This window comes from Dreissena polymorpha, chromosome 4, assembly GCF_020536995.1.
Source record: "Dreissena polymorpha isolate Duluth1 chromosome 4, UMN_Dpol_1.0, whole genome shotgun sequence".
Lineage (NCBI taxonomy): Eukaryota > Metazoa > Mollusca > Bivalvia > Myida > Dreissenidae > Dreissena > Dreissena polymorpha.
The window spans coordinates 86,893,515-86,920,007 of NC_068358.1; the positions used below are offsets into that span (position 1 = coordinate 86,893,515).

The 26,493-nt window shown below is 36.1% G+C and overlaps 1 protein-coding gene across 5 annotated transcripts in view; it reads left to right on the plus strand.

The window, feature by feature from the left end:
• LOC127876146 (putative glycerophosphocholine phosphodiesterase GPCPD1 homolog 2) overlaps nt 1-26,493 on the plus strand; it is a 64,966-nt gene that overhangs the window by 21,958 nt on the left and 16,515 nt on the right. For all 5 annotated transcript variants that reach the window (XM_052421128.1, XM_052421129.1, XM_052421131.1 and 2 more), the window contains 8 exons: nt 62-115; nt 6,747-6,898; nt 7,816-7,878; nt 8,025-8,135; nt 9,750-9,915; nt 10,273-10,414; nt 24,097-24,151; nt 26,169-26,261. In XM_052421128.1, the coding sequence (XP_052277088.1) occupies nt 62-115; nt 6,747-6,898; nt 7,816-7,878; nt 8,025-8,135; nt 9,750-9,915; nt 10,273-10,414; nt 24,097-24,151; nt 26,169-26,261 (836 nt within the window). The remainder of the gene's footprint in view (nt 1-61; nt 116-6,746; nt 6,899-7,815; nt 7,879-8,024; nt 8,136-9,749; nt 9,916-10,272; nt 10,415-24,096; nt 24,152-26,168; nt 26,262-26,493) is intronic.

Consider the following 26,493-nt stretch of genomic DNA (forward strand, 5'->3'; position numbering starts at 1 on the left):
AATTTGCCATCAATATGCTTGTCATACTATATTCTTGTGTGTAAATTGTGTCTACTTTCAGAGGCCATGTCTGGTGTAGATTATCAGGAAGAGATCTCACTATTTGGTGATTATGGTGGGTGATTCAGATGAGTTTCTGAGAAAATTTTAGGTTTTTCATATTTGGCATTATTATGCCCCCCTTCGAAGAAGAGGGGGTATATTGTTTTGCACATGTCCGTCGGTTCATCCACCAGATGGTTTCCGGATGATAACTCAAGAACGCTTAGGCCTAGGATCATGAAACTTCATAGGTACATTGATCATGACTGGCAGATGACCCCTATTGATTTTCAGGTCACTAGGTCAAAGGTCAAGGTCACAGTGACTCAAAACAGTAAAACAGTTTCTGGATGATAACTCAAGAATACTTAAGCCTAGGATCATGAAACTTCATAGGTACATTGATCATGACTGGCAGATGACCCCTATTGATTTTCAGGTCACTAGGTCAAAGGTCAAGGTCACAGTGACTGGAAACAGTAAAATGGTTTTGGGATGATAACTCAAGAATGCTTAAGCCGAGGATCATGAAACTTCATAGGAACATTGATCATGACTGGCAGATGACCCCTATTGATTTATAGGTCAAAGGTCAAGGTCACAGTGACTCGAAACAGTAAAATGGTTTCCGGATGATTACTCAAGAATGCTTACGCCTAGGATCATGAAACTTCATAGGTACATTGATAATGACTGGCAGATGACCCCTATTGATTTTCAGATCACTAGGTCAAAGGTCAAGGTAACAGTGACTCGAAATAGTAAAATGGTTTCCGGATGATAACTCAAAAATGCTTACGCCTAGAATCATGAAACTTCATTGGTACATTAATCATGACTGGCAGATGACCCCTATTAATTTTTAGGTCACTAGGTCAAAGGTCAAGGTCACAGTGCCGCGAAACAGTAAAATGGTTTCCTTATTAGAACTCAATAATAATTATGCCTAGGATCATGAAACTTCATAGGTAAACTGATCATGACTGGCAGATGACCCCTATTGATTTTCAGGTCACTAGGTCAAAGGTCAAGGTCACAGTGACAAAAAAGGTATTCACACAATGGCTGCCACTACAACTGACAGCCCATATTTCATTCATTGTATGTGTGTGTCCAAAAACTTTAACCTTGGTTAAAGTTTGATAACTTTTGCAAAATTGAAGATAGCAAACTTCATATTTGGCATGCATGTGTATCTCACTGAGCTGCACATTTTGAGTGGTGAAAAGTCAAGGTCAAGGTCATCCTTCAAGGTCAAAGGTCAAATATCATTGTATTTTTTTTCCCCTAAAACTTTAACCCATTTATGCCTAGTGGACTCTCCCATCCAGCTAAATTGGATCAATTTATCACGACTGGCAGATGACCCCTATTGATTTTCAGATCACTAGGTCAAAAGGTCAAGGTCACAGTGACAAAAAATGTATTCACACAATGGCTTCCACTACAACTGACAGCCCATATGGCGGGCATGCATGTTTTACAAACAGCCCTTGTTTTATTATGCCTCAGAAGTACCGGTATTTCATATTATACAGTCAATCTTGTGCTTGCGACCACTTGAATTAAGCGACTTTTGTCTTATGCGACCACTTTAAATCCTGCCCGAGCGTTTTACCTATATTTTCATATTGTATTAAGCGACTTTTGTCTTACGCGACCAGGGACCGCTGATTTTAGTGTATTTTTATGCCCGAGTCTTGAATTAAGCGACCGCTTTAAGGTAAAAGTGGTAAATCTGTTGACCGTTCAGGGACAAATCAGTGTTGATTGTTTATCTAAGCCGATAACTTGAACGATCACACCTTTGTTGTGATTTCACACCAGCCATTTTCCTTTGTGTTGATGACCGGTTCTGACCGGTGTTAATGCTGACTGTGTATCAATTTTTGGTGTCAAATAATACAGTGAGGTATTGCCAACAGTCTACGGGTTAAAGAGTTTACTATCTGGGACGTTAAGTGACAACTTTGATCGCCAATTTTATTGCAGAAACAATGTGCCGACGCGACAAACATTTTCACAGTGTTCTCGAGAGGTGTAAAAAATAAACTATTAATCGGTAACATGTAGCGAAATCTGTTCGTTAAAAAATGTGATAGTTATTATGCTAATTAGTTTGTGTTAGCAAATTTTCCAATCAGGCGTGTTTATTTAGTTTTCAATCAAGGTGTTTTATTTATTTCCCTTTGTACCATAATTGAGTCAGATATATATATAAGCTTACATGCAGAAATTAAAATGTCAAAACGGAAAGTATTAACGTAGCATAATTAGTTTGTGTTAGCAAATTTTTCAATCAAGGTGTTTTATTTATATCCCTTTGTACCATAATTGAGTCAGATATATATATAAGCTTACATGCAGAAATTAAAATGTCAAAACGGAAAGTATTAACGTTAAATGAGAAAATTCGGGTATTGGAAGTGTCGAAGAGTAAAAGTGCACGTAAATTTAATCGCGAATGAGTTTGGAGTCGGAAAAACCCATTCTCCGTGCAAACCATTTATATTGTATTTAGAATTAGAGAGAACAAATACAACTTATTTTAAGTAAAAAAAGATAAAGAAAAGAGATAATCCGATATCTGGATTTAAAATCAAAGGTCCGCATTCATCTCAAATGGCCTTTTTTTTCATTTAAAGACCATTTTATTAAGAGACCACTTTTGGTTACTCCCTTTAGTGGTCCCTAAATACAAGATTGACTGTAGTCACATTAATCACATTGTCAGTACTCATAATATTAGGTTATTGTACAGCATTGTGTACAAAACTGTCATGTATTTAGACGAGTACAAAGCTGATGAGCATATGTTCAATGTGAGTAATTATCCAACTGTGTACAAGTACAAATAGATCACAGTATTTTTCAGCTCACCTTAGCACAACGTGCTCATGGAGAGCTTTTGTGATCGCCTTTTGTCTGTCGTCCGTCGTGCGTTGTGCGACGTCAACATTTGCCTTGTTCACTCTCTAGAGGCCACATTTATTGTCCAATCTTCATGAAATTTGGTCAGAAGATTGGTTTTAATGATATCTTGGATGAGTTCGAAAATGGTTACGTTTGCTTGAAAAACATGGCTGCCAAGGGGCGGGGCATTTTTCCTTATATGGCTATAGCAAAATCTTGTTAACACTCTAGAGGCCACATTTATTGTCCGATCCTCATAAAACTTGGTCAGAAGATTAATCTCAATGATATCTTGGGTGAGTTCGAAAATGATGTCTGTTGCTTGAAAAACATGGCCGCCAGGGGGCGGGTAATTTTTCCTTATATGGCTATAGTAAAACCTAGTTAACACTCTAGAGGCCACATTTATTTTCCGATCTTCATGAAACTTGCTCAGATGATTTGTCCCAATGATATCTTAAATGAGTTCAAAAATGGTAACATTGGCTTGAAAAACATGGCTGCCAAGGGGCGGGGCATTTTTCCTTATATGGCTATAGTAAAATCTTGTTATCTTTCTAGTTTGCTCAATCTTCATGAAATTTGGTCAGAACATTGCATGGTTTCCTGCGTAGTAAAGTTTGGTTTTATTATGTCAATATTATGTGACATTAACTGTGTTATGTAATTTTTCATAACACAGAATTTTCATAGTTAACATAACTGTTTTTGTCATTAACACTTATGATAAGCCTTTCAACTAAGAGATAACTGAAAGAAAGACAACATGTACATGATTTTGCAGTATTTATGCAGTATTTATCTCCCTTGTTTAACCTGGTTCAGTAATCTATTTTTAGGTCTGCTCTGGAATTTGGGAAGATATTGATCATTGATAAATGCACTGTTCTGAGGGAAAATTGACTACTCTGCCATTGATCTCTTCTGAACTGTATAAAATAAGCTGTTTGGGCTGATTTAAACACCTCTTGATGATTTCTTGAAAAGTTAACAGCTCTTGAAAAAGGTTGGAATTTTGAAATAATTAAACTCTAAATTATTTTTAACACCAGCATCAAGACATTTTGGCATTATTTTCTAAATTATTCTTATTATTAAGATTATTTTTATTTGGCATTTTCTAAATTAGAAAGACTCTATTTCAATAACTGTAGTAAATTTTTCTTATTTTTACATTTGATTCACTGAAGTTTCCTAATCTCCATAAATATTGTTCTTTGGATTAAATTTGACCTATTTTGTAAACTAGATTTTTGAAGCACTTTCTAGACTAACAGTAACTTATATTTATATAATTTATTTTTTTTTACAGATTTTGAACTTCTTTTTACATTCATTAAGGTATTTGCTGTATATTGTTTATTATTGTAACGATACTTAGATTCTCTAGACTTGGCTTGTACCTGTTCTTAATTTTCTGTCATTGTTCTTCATTTTCCGAGTTCTTGGAATAAAAATTAGTTATTTTTGTTAAAGCTGCCTTGGTTTTCACTTATAAATAAATTCTTTGAGTGTGTGTTAAAGCTGCCTTGGTTTTCACTTATAAATACATTCTTTGAGTGTATTTAGGCGTCCCTGACTGAACGCCTTTAGTTAATTGAATTACAACCAGTCAGTATATTCGTCCTGACCGGAAATAAGAGTTAATCAAATAAATATTTTTGCATAACATAAGTGCTTACAAAGTTACATAACTTGTAACCGTCCTGTGACCGGTTCATTGCGTAAGCCGCCAGGGGGGGGGGGGTCTTTTTCCTTATATTTATATAGTAAAAAAGCTTGTGAACAATCTAGAAGTCACATGTTTTGCCTAATCATCATGAAATTTTGTCAAAACATTAGTTATGTGGATGTCTCGGACGAGTTTGAAAATGGTCGTGATCAGTGAAAAAACATGGCCGCCAGGGAGTGGGGCAGTTTTCTTTATATGTATATAGTGACAACATGTGAACAGTCTAGAAGACACATTTTTTTTCCAATCTTCATGAAATTTGGACATATCTTGGAAGAGTTAAAAAATGGTTCAGGTCAGTTAAAAAAACATGGCCGCCAAGGGGCCATTTGTTGTTCATTCTTCATGATACTTGGTTAGAACATTTGTTCCATTGATATCTTGGGCTGCAAAGAACAGATCATTTCTTTTTATCTCAGGTGAGCGACTTTGGGCCTTTCAGGCCCTCTTGTTTTAGTCCAGGTTTGAGCTAGGGTCACATGTCCAACAACTAGGTGAACAGGTCAAATCTTCATGAAAACCTTGTTATCAATCTAGAAGCTATATTTACAATTCAGTCTTGATAAAACTTGGTCACAGAAGACAAAGTAATTCAATAATTCTGAAGGACAAGTGCCTTACAATTTTTTCTCGTCCTACAAACACATGCACAAGTCCTTCAAAAGATTTCAAGGGGCTGTGTGACTTTTCTTAACGTTTCTGAAAAGTCAATACACTACAGTTCGGTCACATCCGAAAAAGCATGCACAAATTCTACTTCATGTACACCACGTGGAGAAAGGTCAGTATTGATCTGTGACATGTACCATACTGTATACATCTTTGCGTGGGATGACCGGTGTTCTGCTGCCTGAGCACTGATTGGCTGATATGATTAGCATGCGTATCCGAAGAATTGACCCTTTTAATGAATATTTCTAAAACTTTATGTGAAAAGATATTTAAAAAAACACATGTTTTATATGTCTATCTATAGTTGCATGTGTATTCTAGGAAATAACAACAAAAACTGCATTAGAACCGGACATGTTTTGGCTAAATACTGGCTAGAATTAGCTCCCTGTAGTTATCTGTATCATGTAGACAGTTTCTCATAATACCGGCCCTTTTGACATGATTCTTGCTCATGTTGTTCTTAAAATATTTAAGTATTTCACTAGCGGCTTATACAACATTTAATTAACCTACCAATAAACCATGAACAATCTAACACAATTATGTGTTACTTAATTTGCATTACCCTGCAGTAAACATGACCTACATTCCAATGAAAACTGTTATAATAGTCATGATAATGATTGTTGTTATTGTCATTTATAAAGAGTACAAACTTTACTTTGAATAAAAAACATGTAAAAATTTAAACATTTAATATAAAAATGGAAAAACATTAACTATTCTGTATTTCTGGAGTGCTTTTTCAATAAAGTCACAATACAATGAGCCAATACTACGAGAATAAGGGATACCAAAAAGAGATTTACAGCTGTCTTTTATGTTGGGCACTACACAAGCATGAATGTGATGTACAATAAAGGAAAAAAATCTGGATCAAACTGGATTTAATTATATTTCATGACACAGGAAATTAAAGTTAGTGAAAAAACGTACGCTTTCAATCATTTCTACTTTTGGAATAGTTATGCTTTTAGAAAAGGAATTTAATTTAATGCAAAAGAGTGTAAATGGTCGGAAAATACATGTTTGTACATAATAATTTTGTCCACTCCTCCGGTTGGACAACAGCTTTTGAGTAATTCACTCATCCTTTCAAGATTTAACTTATCAATACAAGCGAACAAGTGGAATTGTTGTCCCCTGGGTTGGAATGTATATCTAAGCCAATTAAATCTTGATCACAATTGTCAAAATCTAGGTCTTCTTGTCATTTATTATAAAAAAACATATTACCACCCTAGGGGCCATATTAATGGAACTTTATCAAAATATCATTTTGTCAAAAAACTAGGTCACCATGTCAATTCTAAGAAAAAACACATGCATAATGTTTATTTACCAATACATGTATTAATACCATGATGTTCCTTTTGTTTAAAAGGTGGTAAGAAGCATGTCACCCAGGGATGGCTGACGGACCAATCGCAGATAAACATTCACCTCCATGGCAACCCTTTGACGATATGGAATGCCAAGTATCTAGACAGAATGATCAGTGTCAAGTGTACACCAATAGATCTCAGATTCAGAGCGGTAAATATATAATGAATAGGGAATCTCAAACTATCTTTACTATATGTTTTGGAATACAATTTTACACAACCCTAAATATGGTACCCATTGCTATTACTGTTTTATTGCTCAGTTGATTGATGTAACAACTTGATTTGAGTTACAATGCGGTAACCACTCAGAATCTTAGAAATTTAATTATTGAACAACCTGTGTTTTGTTTCAACAATTTTTTGATTGACCTAAATGTTACTTGACATGGTTATATATCATTTAGCATACCAAGGATGAAGGCATAAAGGAATGAGTGGCTTTATATTTCAGTGATTAATTTTAGCACATAGTTGCAAATCTAATTGAGCCATGCTTTGGTAAAACCGGGCTATATGCATGTGCCTATAGTGTCATCCCAGATTAGTCCAGACAGGCATGACACTTTAAGACTAGACTGGATTTTTGTTCATAAGAGACTCACTTGAAAAAAAGGTAAAAGGGAAAAGCAATGTCCCTTATTAGCCTGTACAGACTGACATCTGGGACGACTTTTTACACACATGCCTTAAGTCTAGTTTTCCCAAAGTGAGGCTCAATTGGGCCTTGCTCTATGAAAACGGGGTTTAATGCAATTGGGTAGTGTCGTCCCAGATTAGCTTGTGCAGTCTGCACAGGCAAAGCTGGGAGGACACTTTCCGCCTTAACTAGATTTTTGCTGAGAAGAGACTTTCTTTAAACAGAAAATATCATAAAAGCCAAAACAGTCGTCCCTGATTAGCCTGTACGGACTGCACAGGCTAATCTGGGACAACACTTAACGCATATGCCTTAAGCCCAGTTTTCCCAGGACAAGGCTCAATTAATTTTCTTTGAATCCTTGGACAAACAGTAATGCACAGGAAGCTATTCTGGCTTATTGTCTGCTGGGTTGCTGTTGCTTTCAGGTACAGAATGCTGATGACAGGGACAATCTACTGATTGCCTCATACGCTGTTGTCAATGTTGTTGTAAGTAGCCATTTTGTGATCATAACATGAATTATATCTTTATGTAGTTAAGTTTGTGTGATTACTCTTTGTGATTACCTTTTGTGATGGCATTTTTAAGGATTTTATTATGTAAATGAGGTTATTTTTTTGTTTGTATTTTTCAGAAACTTGAGAAGGGCAAGTCAAAGGCGCGGTTTCAGGACGAGTTCGGTGTTATGTTAACACCTCACACCAACATCAGCTTCGAGATACAAACTCTGGACCCAGAGCACACGGTACGCTCAGTCCTAAGACTGATTAATTAAGTTAGAAAATATTATTTTTACGGCAAAATTCACCCACCTTTTATTAGATTTACCAGTTGCTGTTAGTGAATATTTTGGGCTACTATTTGTCAGTCGGAATCTTTGTGGCCAATACTTATCAACCCATTCCTACACATGAAACATGCACAGGGCCATATTCATTCATGAAGCCATTCTTACACTTAAGATGTGTTAATAAAATCTTCTTTTCTGTATTCACCAAACTTTGTTCAGGCCTACACCATACTTATTTTTAATGCCCCCGGATCGAATGATCGGGGGTATATTGTTTTTGGCCTGTCTGACTGTCTGTCATTGTATGTGTCTGTCTGTCATTATGTGTGTGTGTCTGTCCCAAAACTTTCACCTTGGTCATAACTTTTGCAATATTGATGATAGCAACTTGATATTTGGCATGAATGTGTATCTCATGGAGCTGCACATTTTGAGTGGTTAAGTCAAGGTCATCCTTCAAGGTCAAATGTCAAATATACGGCTTCAAAGCAGAGCAGTAGGGGGCATCGTGTTTCACAAACACAGCTCTTGTTGTTTGCTCAAATGGCAACAGTGATGCCAAGAAAATGGGCCTCATCATCTTGACTGTCTGGCCACCTTACAAAGACAGACACAAGTTTGCTTAAATTATGCTCCTGGGGTTAAATTTGACCCAGCCCAGGGGGTCACAAAAGTGTACATGTGCTTAAATAGGACCTATGTTTAAGTATTTGCACATGCCGAGAATATTTGTTTCAGCCTTTTTTTTCAGCAGTGGAGCAATACAGGGCCATCATGGCCCTCTTGTTACATGAAACTTGAATCATCAATAGATGGCAATATGGACATTATGCACATCATTTCATTTTTTTCCTACGTCAAAAATTCTGGTTGCTATGGCAACAAATATAATTTTTTTTAATCTGACAATGATATAGGCGGTAGGGGACATATATTGCTTGGCAATAGTCTTGTTATGATTAGACCGTTTTTCAATGTTATGGCAAGGAATATCTAAAACAAATATTAAAATATAAAAATGAACAATAATATATAACTTAAGAAAGCAATACACATACACATAGAGTACGTACGGGGAGTCCTCTATGTAAAATAAAATGCAATAAATCCATTATTATTGATGATTGCAAAAATACAAAATAGTACATACATGTTACAGTTATATGTAATTTAATAGTTATCAAATAAAAGTAATATTTTACCTGAGAAAATATATGGTTTCCTCCAAAAATAAGAAATGAGACCGAGATTTTTGTGCATGTGAATCACAAGTCAAGGTTAGATAACTCTAATGTTAGTAATTTATGCATGAGGTTTTACTGTTTGCGTTGCTTCCTTTGACCAGTGAAATGTATTTAAATTTTTATTGAATCCCTAAGATTAAAATAAGTAAATAGTCTGGTTTTTAAGATAATTATTTTTTGCCATACGGTATGTATTTAAAATAATTAATGAGGGATTTAAAAATGCTATAGTTTATTTAACATAATTTTATGCTTTGTAACTTTCTTTAAATTTTCAAAAATATTGCCATTGGTCAATTATTTATTTTGAAAATGTAATTTATAGGCCTTTCAGTTGGAGTTCTTCTTGCATGAAACACAATCAAAAGGTCCTTCAGCACCAAAGTACTTCGCATACAGCTTTATCCTGCCATTAGATCTGCACACAAGCACAGAAACAAGGATTGTACCCATCAGCGGTCTCAAACATCTTCCCATTGGACAGATAACATGTGAGTATCAGCCAGTAACAGTTGCACCATTCTGAGGCAGCTCGCATGTTTGAACTATTGTGTAAACAATTCTGGGTGTTTTTATCAAAATATCTGGTTTGAAGTTTGAATAATAATAGTTTGAGTTGTATTTGTTGGGGCAGAAGCAGCAAATACATGCCTTTAAATAAAAACAAAAGATTACACTCAAGAGAGCAACACAATTTTTTATACAGAACAAAAAATGTATAAACTTAATTAAATCAATTCCAGTAAAAATGGTCTACATTGATAGTTGATACAGGAAAAGTATGAGTAGGTTTGTTGAAGGTCTTGAAATTACTTAAGAAACAAACTAAAGTGCTGTTACTGTTGCAGGTGACTACCTGCTGATCAAGCCCCTTAAAGGTTTCAATGCCAGCCTAGAGGTGTCCTACCAGAAGCACTGGAATTGGTCCCGACAACCCCTCGACATCGGACATAGAGGCATGGGTGTGAGCTACAGCAACAAGTGCAAAATGTATGTAGCCTATAGTTAACTTATTGTCATAACAATAATCTTATGACAAAATTAAAGGAAGATTCTGATTTTTCACGTACAATAGACATTTAGGACCCATATGCACCTTACATAAAGGACATGTAAGCAATCAATCATAGAGCCAGGATATCAATTATTTTTTTGAAAGGAGAAGCAAACTCGGCTTGGTGCCTAAAATTTTTCCAAGCCCAGACTCAAATTCATGAGCCAAAAAAAACACTCCTGACATAATTGTTGAACATTTTAATTTACTTATAGTATAAAAAAAATGTAATTTTCGCCTACGAAATATTCAGATATGTGAGTCATTTTTGTAACAAATCATGTGAGAAATACACAATTTTCCGTTGACATATACCAAAACTTTTCATTTTTAAATATTGAAAATATGTATTCAATAGGAAGGAGGAATTCTGCCAGGTGATCAGAACAATGCAAATATCTATATATGAGGTTGGTTTTATAAACCAAAGTCATACAATGAAACTTGGCATGAGGAATATGTCCAGGGCTTTTTTTTCCTGATTTTGTTAAGCGGCCCTGGCCCCCCCACTTTGTGAAAAATGAGTCGCGAACTTTTCAAAAATTGTGAAAAAAAAGAGTTGTTAACTTCTGAAAATTATGAAAAACAAGTCGCGAACTTGTACAAATTGTAAAATTCAGAAATCAATGCATAAGTATAGTAAAAGCATGTTTAACACTTAAATATTATGCAAATTTCCTTAAATAATGTAATAAAATAATATTTTCCTTGTATGAATACTATATTCAGGGGTTTCACTGGCCCCAAAAAAGTTGTCGCCACTTTATCGCGGTGTGAAAACCGCCGGTTATTCCGACTTTATTAATACGAACAACCATTTAAGGAACCTTACTAAATAAATTAATAATGGCATTGACTATATTTTTATGCCCCCCTTCGAAGAAGAGGGGGTATATTGCTTTGCTCATGTCGGTCTGTCGGTCGGTCTGTCGGTTGGTCTGTCCGTCCACCAGGTGGTTGTCAGACGATAACTCGAGAACCCTTGGGCCTAGGATCATGAAACTTCATAGGTACATTGATCATGACTCGCAGATGACCCCTATTGATTTTTAGGTCAAAGGTCAAGGTCACGGTGACCAGAAATAGTAAAATGGTTTTTGAATGATAACTCAAGAATGCATACGCCTAGGATCATGAAACTTCATGGGTAGATTGATCATGACTTGCAGATGACCCCTATTGATTTTGAGGTCACTAGGTCAAAGGTCAAGGTCACGGTGACCCGAAATAGTAAAATGGTTTCCGGATGATGACTCAAGAACGCATACACCTAGGATCATGAAACTTCATGGGTAGATTGATCATGACTCGCAGATGACCCCTATTGATTTTGAGGTCACAAGGTCAAAAGTCAAGGTCACGGTCACCCGAAATAGTAAAATGTTTTTCGGATGATAACTCAAGAACGCTTTTGCCTAGGATCATGACACTTCATAGGTACATTAATCGTGACCCGCAGATGACCCCTTTTGATTTTCAGGTCACTAGTTATTACTTGAAGTATGTTCATACATAAATAACAATAAGTACCTTCATATGTCTTAATAAGTTTTATTATGCTCCCCCAAAATTTATTTTGGGGGGAGCATATATTCGCCGCTTTTTCTGTCCGTCGGTGTGTCCGTCCTTGCACAATTTTTGTCCGGGCTATTTCTCAGCAACTAATGACCGGAATTCAATGAAACTTTAGGCGAAGCTTCACTACCAAGAGGAGATGTGCATATTATCAGCAGGTTCCGGTCGGATGATTTTTCACAGAGTTATGGCCCTTTGAAATTTTTGAAATTTTCCATTAACTGTACATTTAGTGCAATTCTTGTATGGGCTATTTCTCAGCAACTAATGACCGGAATTCAATGAAACTTTATGGGAAGCTTCACTACCAAGAGGAGATGTGCATATTATCAGCGAGTTATGGTCGGATGATTTTTCACAGAGTTGTGGCCCTTTGAAATTTTCTACTAAAAAAATTACTGTGCCCCCAACTACTGTGCGCTCAAGATGTTTCCTTTTATCTGAATATATAGTGCAATATTGTGACAAAAAAACCTTTGGGAAGCATCACCCGTCTCCGACGGTTTCTTGTTTTTATATAAATAACATTTTTTCCACTTGATTAACCAGATAACCAACATATTATAATAATGTTAACATAATGTAAAGGTATGCTGCATAAATGTTTCAGATTTATTTATATAAAAAAAACTAGAATCACTCAAATGTACATCATCTGAAAACAATATATGAAACATCAGAAAATAAAGCATCTCAATTCAAATTTTTAAACAGTTACATGTTATAAATCAACTTCTGCTTATTATCAAATTTCAAAAAATTTAAAACAACACCTATTGTCAAAAGGTTTTCTGTTAGCTTTGGTGGTTGATTTCCAGGTTCAATGAAATGAATAATTTTCACATCTATTTCTTGACAGAAAGACCCAGGATACTTGGCACCATTCATTCTTGTTTTCTGAAATACCACAAAACATTTTTACAAACTATCAACAACAAATCAACACATAAATATCAGTATCTTTAAATGTCCGAATTTTAACATATCCGAAATATAGTACATCAAGTAAAAGACCTACTTTTGATTTCAGAAATAGTTGGTCTCTTAATTTAATTATATCGTTCCCAGAACATTATAATAATGGAACATGTTCATGTGAATGGATCACAGTTAGACTTAATTTGAACCAATATTTACAATAATTGCAAACGGATAAGATATAGAAAAACAAGTCTCACTCTCGGTTATCAATACATAAATCATATGCTGTCATTTTCATAACAAAAATCAAATTACTTTCCTCATAATTTAAAGGGACTGTCAACCACGACGACGAAGAAAAAAAAAGTTGTAAAATACCGTATTTTTTTTACAATTATTAGTTAATATTGATTAAAATATCACGACTGGTATATAACATTACTTGAAAAAAAGTTGCTAAGTTTTAATTTTTTCAGTATATTCGGTAATAAATTTTACTGGGTATGTCTACCAGGTAACTACCAGTTAACTATAAATAACGCCAGTAGGACAATCATCATTGTCACGTAGTAAACTTAGAAATGCAAATTGTGCATGCGTAGTGAATTGAATATATTATATATATAAAATGATCAATCTACTTGCGTTATTTATAGTGTGTATATCATTATGACACCTATTTTCGCAATGTACTTTCGATTTCACATCGCGAAAATTTTATTACGGAATATATAGAAAATATGAACTTTGTTCAAGTAATGCAATATACCGTGATATTTTAATCAATATAGACTAATCATCATCAAAAAATACGGTATTTTAGAACTTTTCTTTTTTCGTCATTCGTGATTGACAGTGCCTTTAATCCAAGTCCGTTTTAATAATGCATTGTAAAACACTTACCCTTCTGAAGAAGTATTCAGCTTTTTAGCTCACCTGATTGCTCAGGTGAGCTTTTGTGACCGGTCTTTGTCCGTCCTCCGTCCGTCCACATTTATTCGTAAACACTCTAGAAGCCACATTTATTGTCCCATCTTCATGAAACTTGGTCAGAAGCTTTGTCGTTATGAAATCTCGGTCGAGTTTGAAACTGGGTCGTGCCGGGTCAAAAACTAGGTCACTAGGTCGAAAAAAGGAAAAACACTGTAGAAGTCACATTTCATCCCAAATCTTCATGTTACTTTGTCAAAATGTTTGTCTTAATGATATGTTGGTTGAGTTCATAAGTGGTTCAGGTCTGTTGAATAACATGGCCGCCAGTGGGCGGGGCAGTTTTCCTTATTTGGCTATAGAGAAACCTTGTAGACACTCTAGAAGTCACAATTTTTGCCCAATCATCATGAAAGTTGGTCAAAACATTGGTTTTATTGATTTCACGGACAAGTTCGAAAATGGTGCAGATCGGTGAAAAAACATGGCCGCCAGAGGGCGGGGCATTTTTCTCTATATGTATATAGTGAAAACATATGAACACTCTCGAAGTCACATTTTTGGACCAATTTTCATGAAAGTTGGTCAGAACATTCGTTTCCTCGATATGAAAATTGAGTTCGAAAATGGTTTTGGTCTGTTGAAAAACATGGTTGCCAGGGGGACGTACAGTTTTCCTTATATTTATATAGTAAAAAGTCTTGTATCTTCAATGCAATTGAGTAATTAAATAGTAATTAAATTGAATGCGTTTTAATTCCCTTTTATTATTGTTTAATTTGAGTTACAATGCTATGACGTTAAATTTTATTTACACTTAAATGTATTATGAATATTGCTGGGCCAAGTGTGAGGTTGAGCGCTCTATAACCAGGTTTAAACCCCCAATGCTTTGCATTGACCGTTCCAAGGCGGTGACCCCAGCTTTATTCATATTTTGTGTTTATGTTGGTTTGTATTGTGCTGTATTGTGCTGTTTTGTACTGTTTGGGCAATCGGTCACTTGCCTTAAATAAAGGACCAACTAATTGCTTTTAATGAAAATTCAATACTGCTCCAGCAGCTGGAGTTTCACTTCTTTATATTGTAAACAATCATGAATTAAGGTCATGTAACATGCAAGACAACTCTTCTAAATATTGCATTTAAGTTTACAGTAGTTACTCTTCTTTGACTATTAATGTTTTCATAATAATACAGTGTATTTATAGAGGGCACATTTCTTTTCCGATCTTCATGAAACTTGGTCAGAAGCTTTGTCCCACTGATATCTCGGTCGAGTTGGAAATGGGTCATGCCGGGTCAAAAACTAGGTCACTAGGTCAAAAAAAAGAAAAACCTTGTAAACACTGTAGAAGTCACATTTCATGCCCAATCTTCATGTAACTTTGTCAAAATGTTTGTCTTAATGATATGTTGGTTGAGTTCAAAAGTGGTTCTGGTCCGTTGAAAAACATGGCCGCCAGTGGGCGGGGCAGTTTTCCTTATTTGGCTATAGAGAAACCTTGTAAACACACTAGAAGTCACAATTTTTGCCCAATCATCATGAAAGTTGGACAAAACATTGGGTTTATTAATATCTCGGACGAGTTCGAAAATGGTCCAGATCAGTGAAAAACATGGCCGCCAGTGGGCGGGGCATTTTATGCCCCCAGAACATTGGTTCGGGGGGCAAAATTAAAATCGCACCGTCTGTCAGTCAGTAAGTTAGTTAGTTAGTCCGTCCGGATTAGTTTCCGCTCAATAACTCGAGCAATTGTCATCAGATCTTAACCAAACTTCATGACAATGTGTAAGGCAATAACATCTGGGTTAAGTTCGATAATCAGCCACATTGACCCAGAGACTCTTGAGTTACGGCCCTTGAATTATCGTAAAATTGGGTTTTTTCTTGTTTCCGCTCAATAACTCGAGCAATTGTCATCAGATCTTTACCAAACTTCATGAAAATGTGTAAGGCAATAACATCTAGGTTAAGTTTGATAATCAGCCAAATTGACTTAGACACTCCTGAGTTACGGCCCTTGAATCATCGAAAAATTGTGTTTTTTCTCGTTTCCGCTCAATAACTTGAGCAATTGTCATCAGATCTTCACCAAACTTCATGAAAATGTGTGAGGCAATAACATCTAGGTCTAGTTCGATAATTGGCCAAATTGACCCGGACACTCTTTGAGTTACGGCCCTTGAATTATTGTAAAATTGTGTTTTATCATGATTCCGCTCAATAACTCGAGCAATTGTCATCAGATCTTCACCAAACTTCATGAAAATGTGTAAGGCGATAACAACTAGGTCAAATTTGATAATCAGCCAAATTTACTTAGACACTCCTGAGTTATGGCCCTTGAATCATCGAAAAATTGTGTTTTTTCTGGTTAAAGTTTTCGTACTACCACAAATATTTCCTATGTCCTTTGACATATTGCTTTTATATTTTGCATACTTGTTGACCAACATGACGACAACTTATAAACAAGAGCAGACTACTGAATCAAGCATTTTGACAGAATTATGGCCCCTTTTATACTTAGATAATTGAACATTTTGCTTAAATTGCCATGACTTCTTTACATATGATCAGATTTTATTAATAAAGACAAAACAACACTTATTAAGACAAAACAACACTTACCTGAGTACCACAATGGATTCCACCCTAAGAATACCCCACGCCCCAACCCAGAATCACTGCCCACCCACCTCCCCCCCCCCCCCCCCCCCCCCCCCCCTACAAGAATTTTTTTTTTTCCTTTTTTTTTTAGCTCATCTGAGTGATAGCTCGGGGTGAGCTATTGTGATATCTCACCGTCCGGCGTCCGTCCGCCCGTCCATCTGTCTGTCTGTAAACAATTTGTAAACATCTTCTACTAAACCATTGAGCCAATTTCAACTAAATTTCATGTGGAGCATCCCTAGGTCATGGGACAAAAGTATTGTTAAAAAAAAATTGATCACATAACCAAGATGGCCGCCATGACCATATATGGTAAAAACCTTAAAAAATCTTCTTGTCAGAAACCGCTCATCAGATTTTCGAAAAATTTCACAGGGATGACCTTTGAAGGCTCCCCTGAAAAAGTTGTTCAAAGAAATTTGATTCGTCAAAAAACATGGCCGCAGGAGCTCGTTGAACTTTGCATGTTTATTCGTTTTTGCCTATTTTGTGAAAACTTTCAAAAATCTTCCACATTTTTTGTCCGATCCTTTCCAAATTTGCACAGTGTCTTTATATCAATGAGGACACGAACCCTACAAAAAATGAGCATTATTGGTCCATGAAGTACAGAATTACCTCCCCTTGAATTGAGAAAATGGTGTTTATGCAATAAAGTCCAAATTTTTCATCCAATTCTTTCCAAACTTGTAAGGATTTAGCATGGTTCAAACAAGGGAAACAACTACGGTTTATGCATGTTCTTTTTATTACAGATTTGCCTCCCTTTAATTCATTCAAAATCTCATTTTACAGCAGAGATTCCAAATCTGACCTGTAAATGAGCCCCATATTTACTGCCAGTGCTAGGTTACCTTTTCCCATTTGATCATTCTTAAGTATTGGTCTTGTAATGCTGCTACTGCTTCTGCTACTGCTACTGCTACTACTACTACTACTACTACTACTACTACTACTACTACTACTACTACTACTACTACTACTACTACTACTACGACTACTACTACTACTACTACTACTACGACACTACTACGACTACGACTACTACTACTACTACTACGACTACTACTACTACTACTACTACTACTACTACTACTACTACTACTACTACTACTACTACTACTACTAGTACTACTACTACTACCACCACCACCACCACACCACAACCACCACCACCACCACCATGTCTACTATTACTACTTCTACTACTACTGCCACTACTACTACTACTTTAACCACTACTACGACTACGACGACGACTACTACGACGACCACGACGACGACGGCTACGACGACGACTACTACTACTACTACTACTACTACTACGACTACTACTACTACGACTACTACTACGACTACTACTACTACTACTACTACTACTACTACTACTACTACTACTACTATACTACTACTACTACTACTACTACTACTACTACTACTACTACTACTACTACTACTACTACTACTACTACTACACCACCACCACCACCACCACCATTCACAGTGACAAAAAAACGTATTCACACAATGGCTGCTACTACAACTTATAGCCCATATAGGGGGGCATGCATGTTTTACAAACAGCCCTTGTTTCTATGGGATTTTAACCACAACTGTTCATGTTTATCTCCGACACATATTTTTAGGTCACCTGTCATGAAGTGACGCGGTGAGCTTATGTGATCGTGTGATGGCCGGCGTCCGTTGTGCGTGCCTGCGTGTGTCCGTCCGTCAACAATTTGTTTGTGTAGACAGTAGAGGTCACAGTTTGCATCCAATCTTGATGAAATTTGGTCAAAATGTTTATTTTGATGAAATCCGGTTTGGGATTGTATTTGGGTCATCTGGGGTCAAAAACAAGGTCACAAGGTCAAATAATAGAACAACCTTCTGTAGACAATAGAGGTCACAGTTTTCATCCAATCTTTATGAAATTTGGTCAGAATGTTTATCTTGATGAAATCTGGGTTGGGATTTTATTTGGGTCATCTGGGGTCAAAAACTAGGTCACTAGGTCAAATAATAGAAAAACCTTGTGTAGACATTAGAGATCACAGTTTTCATCCAACCTTTATGAAATTTGGTCAGAATTCTTGATGAAATCTGGGTGGGATTGTATTTGGGTCATCTGGGGTAAAAATCTAGGTCAAATAAATAGAAAAACCTTGTGTTGACAATAGAGGTCACAGTTTTCATCCAATATTTATGAACTGTGGTCAGAATGTTTATCTTGATGAAATCTGGATTGGGATTGTATTTGGGTCATCTAGAGTCAGGAACTAGGTCACTAGGTCAAATCATAGAAAAACATTGTGTAGACAATAGAGGTCATAGTTTTCATCTGATCTTAATGAGTCAGGTGAGCAATTCAGGGCCATCATGGCCCTCTTGTTTTTTGAAAGATCATCTAATAAATGACCCCACCCCACATTATACCCCCCTCACCCCCACACATTTTTTTTTGTCCTTTTTTTATTTGTGAAAGATCGTTTAATAAATTACCACACCCCACATTAACCCCCCCCCCCCCCCCTCTCAACCCCCCCCCCCCATCCAAAAATATTTTTTTTTCCTTTTTTTTATTTTTTAAAGATCGTCTGATAAATTTATTAATATGAACAATTTCCTCATGATGGCTTACGTTATACTGTCAAGCACTCGAATAGTTGAGCGCGTTGTCCTCTGACAGCTCTTGTTTTATGCCTTGGTAGGATGGCATATAGCAGTCGCACTGTCCATCAGTCTGTTTGTGCGTTGCACTTTTGCGTTTCGGTTTTGAAAAAAGCTCATAATTTCTATGTCCATGCAGATGTAACCTTCATATTTGGTATGCATGTGTATATGGACAAAGCCTTTCCATACGCGCACAGATTTTGACCCCTTTGACCTTGAACTTAGGGTCCGCATCTAGGTTTTGAAATCTGTGTATAGGTTTCGAAAAAGCGTTTTTTGGGGGCATATGTCTTCCGATGGAGACAGCTCTTGTTCTCTATATGTTTATAGTGAAAACATGTGAACACTCTAGAAGTCACATTTTTGTCTCAATTTTTATGATATTTGGTCAGAACATTTGTTTCCTTGATACAAGAGTTGTGTTAAAAAATGGTTCCAGTCAGTTGAATAACATGGCTGCCGGGGGGGGGGGCAGTTTTCTTATATTTATATAGTAAAAAAATCTTGTTAACACTCTAGAAGTCACATTTTTTGCCCAATCATCATGAAATTTGGTGAAATGATTGGTTTCATATATATCTCAGATGAGTTCGCAAATGGTCCCAACCGGTAAAAAATCATGGCGCCAGGGGGGGGGGGGGTGCAGTTTTCCTTATGTGACTAGAGAGAAACCTTGTGATCGAACACTATAGAAGTCTCATTTTTTGCCTAATCATCGTGAAACTTAGTCAATACATCGGTTTTATTGATTTCTCGGACAAGTTGGAAAATGGCTCAGATCGGTGCAACACACTTTTTAGTTCACCTGATTGCTCAGGTGAAGTTTTAGAATTGCATGGTCTTTGTCCGCCGTCCGTTTGTCCACATTTGGTTTATAAACACTCTAGCATTCACACTTCTCAAGCATTTTTTATGAAAGTTGCTGAAAGATCTCAGTCAAGTTTGTTAATGAGCAAAATCACATAATTAATGCCATAATTATTGCCCTTCGATTGTCAAAATTTTCATTATATTATTCAAAATCCTTAATTGTAAACACTCTGGAGGTCATAATTTTGTTTCAGATTTTATGAATCTTGGTTAAAATGCTTATTTTTGTAAGCAAAGTTTGATGTTTGGTAAGGGGGGTCAACTCAAAATATAGGTCACCTGGTAAAATCTTACAAAAACACTCCATACGCCAGAGTTTTGGTTCAATAATGATGCAACTTAACCAGGATGTTTGTCTGGACAATATCAAGGTCAAGTTTGACGTTTGGTAAAGATTAAATGAACTGACTCCTCTCAGGTGAGCGAACTAGGGCCATCTTGGACCTCTTGTTTATGGTCATCTCGAATTTCAATAAATCTGGATTATTTGGTGTGTTTTTTTAGCTCACCTGAGCGATAGCTCGGGGTGAGCTTTTGTGATCACTCAGCGTCCGGCGTCCGTCTGTCCGTCTGTCTGTAAACAATTTGTAAACATCTTCTTCTACTAAACCATTGAGCCAATTTCAACTAAATTTCATGTGGAGCATCCCTAGGTCATGGGACAAAAGAATTGTTAAAAGAAATTTGATCACATAACCAAGACCATATATGGTAAAAACCTTAAAAAATCTTCTTGTCAGAAACCGCTCATCAGATTTTCAAAAAATTTCACAGGGATGACCTTTGAAGGCTCCCCTGAAAAAGTTGTTCAAAGAAATTTGATTCGTCAAAAAACATGGCCGCAGGAGCTCGTTGAACTTTGCATGTTTATTCGTTTTTGCCTATTTTGTGAAAACTTTCAAAAATCTTCCACATTCAGAGCTCCAGATAAGGATTTGTGAAATTAGTAACGGTACTGCCACTGGCAGAAAGAAAAGGAGTAACGCTTAAACTCAATTAGTACCTGTACTACCATATCCAAAAATACAGGAAGTACTGTACTACCCGTGTTCTTGGATATTGAAGGGTGTATAACTGACTTTACAGAAACATTTGCAGCAATTATAATAAATATATGTAGCTTCTTAAACAGTTACTGTATTAGGTTTTCCATTCTGAATTATGATGCAAATACAACTACACATTACAACTAATGACTAATACTATTTCTTCATTTTTCTTGACAAGAAAACACAAGCCAACTAGTAAGCTAAGTAAATGAACACTTATTTCACTTTCTCATTCGTTTCTCATCATGTTTTCTAACGTTTTAAGCCACCAATGCAATCAAATCGTTTAATATCGGGGCGACAATGTCTTTTTCTGGGTTTACATATTTAATGTCAGGATGGTTAGACGACACCGTATGTAGCCATTATATGACAACAAAGTGTTGTTTTGAACCGCTTTCGGTTAAGCCGGCATTCCATTGCGCCCAGACATATTGTTTTTGACAGATTTACAAGTTACAGGAAATCACGCGACAGAATAGACAAAAATATATGAACCCAGTCTACAACTTACGGTAATTTAAATTAACGAAAAGCGTTGTTAGGTTAGGGACCAATAAAATAAATCACGCCGTGCTGACGCAGACGTATCGGTACGGCCAGATTGTTTTCGTAAATGCGTAAAATGGACATTAATGCCGTTATTGTACGTCCAGTTTATAAAAATAAATGCGTAAATCTTCATGAAAAAGGCGTATTTACGCCTGTACGGCCCTTATCTGGAGCTCTGACATTTTTTGTTCGATCCTTTCCAAATTTGCACAGTGTCTTTATATCAATGAGGACACGAACCCTACAAAAAATGAGCATTATTGGTCCATGAAGTACAGAATTACCTCCCCTTGAATTGAGAAAATGGTGTTTATGCAATAAAGTCCAAATTTTTCATCCAATTCTTTCCAAACTTGTAAGGATTTAGCATGGTTCAAACAAGGGAAACAACTACGGTTTATGCATGTTCTTTTTATTACAGATTTGCCTCCCTTTAATTCATTCAAAATCTCATTTTACAGCAGAGATTCCAAATCTGACCTGTAAATGAGCCCCATATTTACTGCCAGTGCTAGGTTACCTTTTCCCATTTGATCATTCTTAAGTATTGGTCTTGTAATGCTGCTACTGCTTCTGCTACTGCTACTGCTACTACTACTACTACTACTACTACTACTACTACTACTACTACTTCTACTACTACTACTACTACTACTACTACTACTACTACTACTACTACTACTACTACTTCTACTACTACTACTAGTACTACTACTACTACCACCACCACCACCACAACCACCACCACCACCACCACCACCATTACTACTTCTACTACTACTGCCACTACTACTACTACTTTTACCACTACCACTACTACTACTACTACTACTACTACCACTACTACTACTACTACTACTACTACTACTACTACTTCTACTACTACTACTACTACTACTACTACTACTACTACTACTACTACTACTTCTACTACTACTACTACTTCTACTACTACTACTACTACTACTACTACTACTACTACTACTACTACAACTACTATTACTACTACTACTACTACTACTTCTACTACTACTACTACTACTACTACTACTACTACACCACCACCACCACCACCACCACCACCACCAACATTCACAGTGACAAACAGTCACACAATGGCTGCTACTACAACTTATAGCCCATATAGGGAGGCATGCATGTTTTACAAACAGCCCTTGTTTCTATGGGATTTTAACCACAACTGTTCATGTTTATCTCCGACACATATTTTTAGGTCACCTGTCATGAAGTGACATGGTGAGCTTATGTGATTGTGTGATGTCCGGCGTCCGTTGTGCGTGCCTGCGTGTGTCCGTGCGTCCGTCCGTCAACAATTTGTTTGTGTAGACAGTAGAGGTCACAGTTTGCATCCAATCTTGATGAAATTTGGTCAAAATGTTTATCTTGATGAAATCCGGTTTGGGATTGTATTTGGGTCATCTGGGGTCAAAAACAAGGTCACTAGGTCAAATAATAGAACAACCTTCTGTAGACAATAGAGGTCACAGTTTTCATCCAATCTTTATGAAATTTGGTCAGAATGTTTATCTTGATGAAATCTGGGTTGGGATTTTATTTGGGTCATCTGGGGTCAAAAACTAGGTCACTAGGTCAAATAATAGAAAAACCTTGTGTAGACATTAGAGATCACAGTTTTCATCCAATCTTTATGAAATTTGGTCAGAATTCTTGATGAAATCTGGGTGGGATTGTATTTGGGTCATCTGGGGTAAAAATCTAGGTCAAATAAATAGAAAAACCTTGTGTTGACAATAGAGGTCACAGTTTTCATCCAATATTTATGAACTGTGGTCAGAATGTTTATCTTGATGAAATCTGGATTGGGATTGTATTTGGGTCATCTAGAGTCAGGAACTAGGTCACTAGGTCAAATCATAGAAAAACATTGTGTAGACAATAGAGGTCATAGTTTTCATCTGATCTTAATGAGTCAGGTGAGCGATTCAGGGCCATCATGGCCCTCTTGTTATAATAACCTTATGGATTTATCTATATGGACAATGTTTCCAGAAATTACTGCAGAACTTCATTTCTATAGTTGTTGTCCCCTACCGGTGAAACCTGATGGGACTTATGGTTTGCACTCCGTGTGTCAGTCAGTCTTTCAGTCCGTCACACTTTTCTGGATCCTGCGATAACTTTAAAAGTTCTTCATATTTGTTCATGAAACTTGAAAGATGGATAGATGGCAATATGGAGAGTATGTACGTCATTTCATTTCCTACGTCAAGAATTCTGATTGCAATGGCAACAAATATTTTTTGAAAATTAAAAATTTTACTGACAATGGTGGAGTTTCACCGGTAGGGGACAATATTGCTTGGCAATCTCTTGTTGTATTATATTTTAGGCCTGCAAGTACAAGAGAAAATACAGTAAAGTCATTAGTGGATGCTGCTAATCATGTAAGTTTGAAAATTGGATAGAACTTATTTGAATATAAATACTATTGATTGAACTTTTACTGTTATGATGTGGCTGCTTCCTGCAATGGTCTCAATGAATTTTTAATTGCGAATTTAAGCTCCACTATTCAACGCATAGTTTGAACTTGACTTCGCACCCAAATGTTGGCACCTGCATAATGCTCTGGTTAAGGTTAACATTAGAACTGTAATGATTTGGTTCGATGCATCGAAAAACTGGTTCAATGGCGCCGATTCGATTTCGATGCCAATACGGCCAATTTCGATTCGATTCACTGCAATCCCGATTGATCCGCATTTTAAACCTTACTTTCCAAATCCGTCATCTAAACTTTGTTGTCATTTGTAATACGTGTTGTGATTGGTCAATAGCCAATATGGCATCCAATGAATAACATGCTGAGCATTACATCAGCCGGTAAAATGGCTTCTAAAACCACGCTGATAGACGCACTGTCAAAATTAAAATCAAAAGTATGGGGACATTTCGGGTTTTGCAAAAACTCGTTTTGTTGACGTAAGTTGAAATCAGTCAGTTGGTTTGTTTACTAAACTGTGTGCATTCTATTAAAAAGTCAACTGGAAGTTGTGTATATACTTACATGTTTGTGTTGCTTTTTTTCTGTTAAGCACATGTGATACATTGTGCATTTTATGTAATTAAAGAATAACTCAACAGGAAGTTTTGTTTAATACATTTATTACTTTTAAAAAAATGTTGCGTTTTTAAATTTTATTTTAAAAAATTAAGTCTTTAAATGTACATCATAATAACTTAATAAGTTAATAACAAATACCAGACTTATTATTAATATAAATATTAACATATAAATTCATGCCCTGGACAAACCAAACATGAAATAGTTTGCAAAATAAGCAGCAAATAGTTTAATTTGAATTGAATCGAAAATAATCAAATCGGACCATTTGGTATCGAAATCGAATCGAATCGAATGATGGGTGATTCGTTACAGCTCTAGTTAACATGCAACCTCTCCATATTATTGTTTCTACTATATAACTCTGGCCTGCAATATAGCAGAAAAATGTCCCTTTTAGCACTTGGAAAATTCTGGTTAAGGTTTGCTTGCAATGACTCGGGGCCTTTATGAAATGAACTAACCTTTAAGTTTACCATAATTTTAGAAGGATTATCATTATGCCCCTGTTTTACTTATAATAGTCCTTGTATGGTTTCAGTACAAGATGTAGGTTAAGGTTTGCATGCAACAAGTGCATATTCATTTTAAAGTTCACACATTTTGTGTGGATCATCATGATGGGTCACAGACCAAAACCCATAAGTGTGACCTGCCATGAAGACTCATTATGACATTTTATGTGTTCTAAAATTTAGGTAAACATTTGTATGCAACTACTCCTATCGTTAACTCACCTTGATCTAGCCTGGGGTTGCATTTGGGGCCAGTAAGGTCAAGGTCAAGATCACTGTTGCTAAAATATATTGGCCGTTCTCTGTGAAAAAGGGGTTTAATGTATGTGTGTAAAGTGTCGTCCTAGATTAGCCTGTGCAATGCGCACAGGCTAATCAGGGACGCCACTTTCCGCCTAAATTTGATTTTGCTAAGAAGAGACTTTCTTTGAACGGAAAATATCATAAAAGTGTAAAGTATTGAGGTTACATGTAGGCTTTGCCTGCAAAGTGAAATTCACCTAAATTAATTTTTAATTAAATTCTCAACATATCATGTACCGGTATTTGCATGGTCACATTTCTTGTTTAATTTATTAATGGTCTTTTAGTTTACACGTACTATATTGCTACTACATAAATTCAACTTCATATATGTTGAAGTGGTCATAACTTAAGTGGTTTACAGAAAACATGAATCATATACTATAAAAGCAGAAGAATGGTAATGTGTCGTGTCTTGTCTTGGTTATCATCATCATCATGTGGAGTTTAAAAAAATAAAAGAAACTCAATACATTTCAAAGTATCATCAAATGATAATAAGCACATTCCTGGTTTAAGGGAGCTGATTATGTGGAGTTTGACGTTCATCTGACCAAAGACAAGCAAGTGATAGTCTACCATGATTTCAAGGTCCATATTGCATACAGAAAGGTCAGTATATGAACTTTGGGACACATCTCAAATTATAGCTTTTTCTATCTCAGGAAGTAGCCAGATTACCCAAAGGAAACCCCACCTGGTTAGAGATAAACACATAAATACATCTGTCTGGCATTTATTTTCGTATAAAAATCAGCATGCTGACTTCATAAAAAGAACAGATTACAACATTGGAGCAAGCTCTTGAAATAGCAAAATTTATGTATTTATATATTTCCAAGAA